At 37.5% G+C, this 6,000-nt stretch overlaps 1 protein-coding gene across 3 annotated transcripts in view; it reads left to right on the top strand.

The window, feature by feature from the left end:
* Positions 1-270: 270 nt before the first annotated feature.
* Positions 271-6,000, top strand: part of SMPX (small muscle protein X-linked) — a 42,271-nt gene continuing 36,541 nt past the window's right edge. The window contains exons 1-2 of one of the 3 annotated variants that reach the window (XM_071749732.1): positions 271-456; positions 3,989-4,048. In XM_071749732.1, coding sequence (XP_071605833.1) covers positions 4,010-4,048 — 39 coding nt within the window. In that variant the 5' untranslated portion in view covers positions 271-456; positions 3,989-4,009. The remainder of the gene's footprint in view (positions 457-3,988; positions 4,049-6,000) is intronic. The other 2 variants (XM_071749743.1, XM_071749722.1) reach the window with 2 other exon arrangements.

Below are 6,000 nucleotides of genomic sequence, written 5' to 3'. Positions count from 1 at the left end.
GCACATCTTGCTCCAACCCCCCCAGGAGGAGTTGTGCATTACTTTCTGGCATTATATGCCTGGCTCTCGTGAAAAACCCAGAACAACGGGGAGAGGGAGGGCAGGGGAAGGACCTAAAGGTGTGTTCCTTCAACACCTCCTGCTTGACACTGGAGCCCTGGTTTTACCGTGGTCAAGTGGCACAGGGGACCAAGTTACAGAGTGAATCAAGTTCTATATTTAGGAAGAACAACTGGAAGCTATGACAGGAATTCCCTTTTACACTTCGCTTCTCAGCAGAGTCCCACTCGAGCCTGGAGCAGCTCTCAGTGCCGTCCGGGCTGAAAGCATCAGAGCTATTTCAGACACATTAAAAGGATCGCAGTCCATACCTCAGCTGGTAGAAGAAGGTACCTCTTTCAACATCAAAAGGAGGTGCACATACTCACTTGACGGTTTGGAGCTTTTCTTATATAAGTAAGATAATCTTGAAGGGGTCAGTTAAAAAATTGAAAAACCCTTATGAAAACTCTTTAATAACTTCTCTGAGGTGACTGCAGTAGTTGTGGATTTCTGCTCACTTTAATGTCTCATGCAGAGTATCAGCGTATTCAGAATGGATTTTTATAGTTATTACCTCATAGTCTGCAGGGATCTTTGAAGATTTAAAACAGAAAGTCACTGAAATACCTAACGACTCATAAGAAGCCTAACTGTAGTAGCTCAAATACTGCAGTAGATAGGTACATGCTTATTGTTTTCTGTATTTTTATTATGGTTAGTGATTTGTTACGTGGGGGGGTTGGTGGCTACAGAGGTGTTCTTTCACCATAAGCTTAACAGGTGACTGTTGTGCAGACAAATGTTGTATTTGCATAGAGTACGTAGTAAGTTTTTGTGTAACAGACTGGAAGCTGCAAAGTGAAGGTTTCTCTTCATTCTTTGTACTAGCTGGCTCTCATAGTAGTGTAGAAAAAGCCTTTTAATAAGATAATACACTGCAGTTCTGTGTCCAAAATGCCCCTTGTGCTTGCTGCCATGAGCGTGGAAGGGGGAAAGGAGAGCTCCAGCTGGGCTGGGGGGAGGGCTCTTTCTCTTGTCTGTGTGCTACTGTACATCTCTTGTGCAGATTACAAAAGCTGGTATTATGTTATCTCATCGTATTTAAAGCAAATTGAATAAGTCAGCTTATTATCTTACTGCAGCACTGTCAGAAATTATTTTTAGGAGAGGGGCAGAAGATAGGTCCTTTGTTTCTCAAAGGCTCTTTTCAAAATGCTGGTTTATTTCACTGTCGTAGTCCTGTATTTCACAAGTAGCCCTGCTCATGGGTGCTTTCACTGGGAAGCAAGGGGAAGTCTTGGCATGCAACAGCTCCAGATTCAACTAACGTTGCTGTTGCTTTCTAAGTTTGGCTCAGCATGCAGCCCATAAAAGGGAAAAGGTAAGGTGTGGGGAGGCCAAAAAGACACCAGAGAATACAGGCAGCATGCATCTCTGTTTCTCTAGCTGCATTCATGTGGAATCTTGCTGTGGGTGAGGAGTGGGTTGTTTTTTTTTTCAAGTTTGAAGAGCTGATTAGAATGCTAGATATAACATAATGCAATCAGTGTAGCACTCTTGATTCCCTTTCTGAGAAGAGTGGAGAAAAAAAATCAAAGGAATTTGTAAAAATGAACTAACCACTTCAGTAATAGGTGCATCTGTAATCTAAGGTTTATCTTCTTGGGGCTGACGGTCAGTATTGCTCTTCTTGGGGTTGATGGTCAGTATTGCTCTGGAGGGAAATTCAGGGAAGGGAGGGAAGTGGAGAGAGCCAGAGAAGATTGTCTATTTTTACTCAGTAGTGTTCTGTTGTCCTGATTTCTCTGGCAGTAATGAGGACAGCATGAACTGGTAGGAAAATCACCTCCTCCAAAAACAGTCCTACACAATTGTATCATGCATCCATCTTTAGGAAGCGGTGTCTGATTGCAATGGTTTCAGACTCAGACTTCTTGTGAACCCAGAGCACCTCACTTGCATTGATGTGCTTGTTTTAAAGTCGAGGTTCCACATAAAACCTTGCCAGTTTATCTCTAGGTTCCCCCGAAAATGTGTATCAGTGTTTGTGCAAAGCACAGGCACACAAGATGGAAAAGTACCGCCTAGCTTGAATTTCTTTGGGACTGTTTAGAAAGTAGATTGACACTGTTTAAAATGGTTTATTTTAATTTTTGGTGGGTTTGTTCCCATTTTTCATTCTGATTAGAGAGAGAAAATTTTAAGAAGAATTAATTAAAGTTTTCTGTATTATGAGTTCTATCTTTCCAATAAGCTGGGGGATTCTTTTGTATTTGTCATTGGAATACAACCACTACTTACCAGCACAATTATTCCTATGTATGGGAAAGATTTTTTAAAAAGGATATAGAGAGAGTGCAGCAAATCCTTTTGGCTTTTTGAAGTCTGTATAAATTTTTTCAAGAACTTCAGTGGCTGAGATTTCATACCTGAAAGTGAATTCTGAAGTTTTTAAAACCACCGCTGATTTTGAAATTGTAGATATAAATGTAAAAGCACAATATAAAACTCAACAGAAGCACTCTGCTTTGATTTTGCACCGTGGGATTTTTTTTTCCTGATTAATTTATTAATTTAGTGGAAGAAATTTAAAGAAATTTAAAGCCACCTATGAAGATGATGTGCTCTGACTTAATGCTATGTGTTGGGTTGGACAGCACTCTCTACGGCTGTGAGTGTGATCAGAGGGAGACCTCTCCTGGCAGGTCAGTTTTCCTTTGTGTTCTGCTCAGCATTACACACAGATTTAAAGCCTGTGTGAGTATGCAAGAGTAAGTCTTCCATCCAGATGGAGAGATAAATGTTCAGGCTGGTATTCCAGGTTGAAGCCAGCCTATAACTCATCTGTATTTTTCTTTGGCACTGCCTCCATGTGGCAGCTATGCTTCTCAGAGTGCCAAAGTCTTTGACCCACTTTTGACTTGTGTATTTCCACTGTTCTCTCCTGCACCTTTTATTACTTTTTTTCAGTATTTTCCTTCTTGTTTCAGGTTAAGTATTGCAGCTCAAATATTCTGTACTTTGTGATAATTGAGTTCTTTGTTGAACTAATTTCTCACTTTTTAGTATTGCTACCTTATTTTGCATTATGATGAAGTAGGTTAAGTAACCAGATTTTGAAGAAGGCCTATTCCAGTTAAAATCATAATTCTCAGTGAAAGAGTAAAACGCTGAGACAATGTTTCAACTAATCTGATAGTAAAGTTTCTTTCTTGCTTTTTTATTTTTAACTTTTACGCAATCTCTTGACTTTGGAGTATTTCACTTGTTGTTGTATATTAATACTGTATCAGTCCATATTTCTATGCTTGCATAAAATTATACAGAAACTTCTGTTCTTTTTTATCCTATTGCTAAGGAAAATCAATAAATCTATATAATTTTAAACTTTGAAGAAAGGCTACCTTGTGTCTTGCAATTGTCAAACAGAAATTTACACTTTGACCATCACAATAATTTTCAGTCTGGAAGCACTAAATATTTGCATGGATTTGTGTGTCCAAAAATAGTTCTGTCTGCATTTATCAATATTTTGTAGCAAGTTATGCTTTATTTGAAAGTTTAAACTGAAAGTTCTAATAATGCCCATGTACATACTGTGACAGATGTATGATATATTGTTTATCCTCAAATGCTTCCCTTATTTTTACTCATTTTACAATGCTGTTGAAGTCTGAGAGATTCCTTATCTCTACTCATTATTGTTTTTAATGTGGAAGTGATAGCTCCATTTGTGGCTATGAAAGATTAATTGGAGAAGCTCAGGTGTTCTGTCTTCTTCTGACATTCAGAAGGAATAACAAAGCAACTCTGAAACTGAGATGGAAACAGGAGCTGGGCAGATGAAATGGATGCCTGTCAAGAGGCAGCATGGGTTAAGTTCTAGCTTATCTCCCCTTACTATCAGAATGTTAGAGCCTGTAACACTTTCCCATTTTGCTTGCAGGGATAAGCCTCTGTCTTAAAAATGTCAAAACAACCAGCATCACATGTCAAAGCCATTCAGGTAAGAGACAGTATTTATCTTTCTAATATAACAAAATAATAAGTCTTAACTTGCATTGCCAGGCTAACTGCATTTTTCTCATACTAAACACTACAGAAGTACCAGCTTGGCATTACTCTTTTAAAGGGTAAAGCTTGGTAGATAAAAAAGCACTGACAAAGTTTGACCTGAGGAGCATATTATGATCTGATCTGATGAAAAAATGGATCAGATAGGTTGGTGGATCACTTGCTTGCAGGGGCTTTGCAGTGTTGGGTTATGTTTACTGGTGGATAAACTATGTGAAACATGGTGATAGATCTGCATACTTGATCAGTATTATGACTAAAACTAATTATTGCAACTGTTAGATTTTCCACAGGGTTAATATAATGCTGGAAGAATTATAAGATAAAAAAATGGTATAGGTATTAAAGTTTTTCTTGTCTGCACTCCTTTAGGAAAAAACCCCACAACTTCCTGTATTTACTTAAGAAGCATTTTATTTAAAAGCCAAAGTAAAATGACAGAAATGTTAATGTTTTAATATAAAAAATTCTTGTATATCACATCCCTCAAATGACATACACTTACAAGGATGTTGTTCATTGCTACGTACTTGTAAAAGAAACAGCTGGAGACTTATCCCAGCCACATCAGGAAGCAGCATCATGAAGATTGTATTTAGCTCATGCTATCACTGACTCCTGTCAAAAGGCCAAAATGCCTCCTGAGCTCCAGAATTTGAGAGAATTTTGCTGTATTTTGTAAAATGCACTCATCACGAAATTTTCCCATAGGCTCACAGTTGCCTAAAATTACTTAAGAAACACCAAATGGAATTTCTAAGGTCTGATCTATCTTCTGTTTCTCCATGATAGTACTAATTCAATGGCTGGAGTATCAGGAAAATTAATTCCCCAGTGGGTAGGCAGCATACTGAAGCTGCAAGGCACTGTAAATATGCTAATTTTCTTTATCATCATCAACTATGCTGGCACAATCATGCAAATTACTGTACTCTAATTCAGTTGAAATTAGCAGAAGCTTGCCATTGATTTCAGTCAGTTCAAATTTTCATTTCTCTTACAGTGATTATGGAAATATTCTTATGATTAATGAATGATATGGAGAGAATGGTATGAAAAAACAATGCCACTACTTGGTTCTGAAAAACACCTTATGCTCCAGAAAGAAAAAGGGAGCAAAAGGGTCACACCTGCAACCTCCCTCTTGGATGGCAGTTTAACAAATGACAATAGAGACATACAGACATTCTTAAAGAATGAATTTGACTTGCTTTTTTCCTTAAAGTAAAGAAGCAGTTATAGATTCCTTAATAGTTTTATGACTTTCTAACTTCTAAATGTAAAAAAAAATTACTTCTGGTTTGTCCACTTCAAAAGTGCATTAACTTTAAAGCATCAAATTTAATATTTTAAGCAACTTTAATTTTTGCGAAGGTAATTTGAGAAAAATTACAGCACAAACTTCAAAATAAATCTATTAAACTTTGTGTCAAATGTTGTTCCAGCAGGGAGAATTCCACTTGAATTGATGCCTATTGCATTTGTAGCACTCTAGGAACATTGGCTTAAAATGTCACATTACTTTTACACATTGTGATTCATATATTATGATCCTTCTCTATTATGTGCCATTATTGTAAGACCAACATCCCCTAGAGAGTATATGTTTCCTGCAGTGATAAAAATGTAATGACACATAACTAACTGAACTATTCCATGGTACTTTTGTGTCAGAAGTGGTTTCTTTCTGACCAGAGAAGATGAAAGCTAAAATCTTCACTTGCCAAATGCCACTAAATAGAAATGTGAGAGTTAAAGATCACAACTGGTTCCCAAGAGTAGTTCAGGGCAATAAAAGACAAAAATACTGATAATTCCTGGTAGCATTCATTGCTGCCTCCCTACCCCATTGTGTATAGCTCTGGCTGACAATTACTCTACCTA

Source organism: Heliangelus exortis, chromosome 1 (genome assembly GCF_036169615.1).
Source record: "Heliangelus exortis chromosome 1, bHelExo1.hap1, whole genome shotgun sequence".
NCBI classification, from domain to species: domain Eukaryota; kingdom Metazoa; phylum Chordata; class Aves; order Apodiformes; family Trochilidae; genus Heliangelus; species Heliangelus exortis.
The sequence above is the reverse complement of the archived record's forward strand: the minus strand, read 5'-3'. Positions and strand labels throughout refer to the sequence as shown.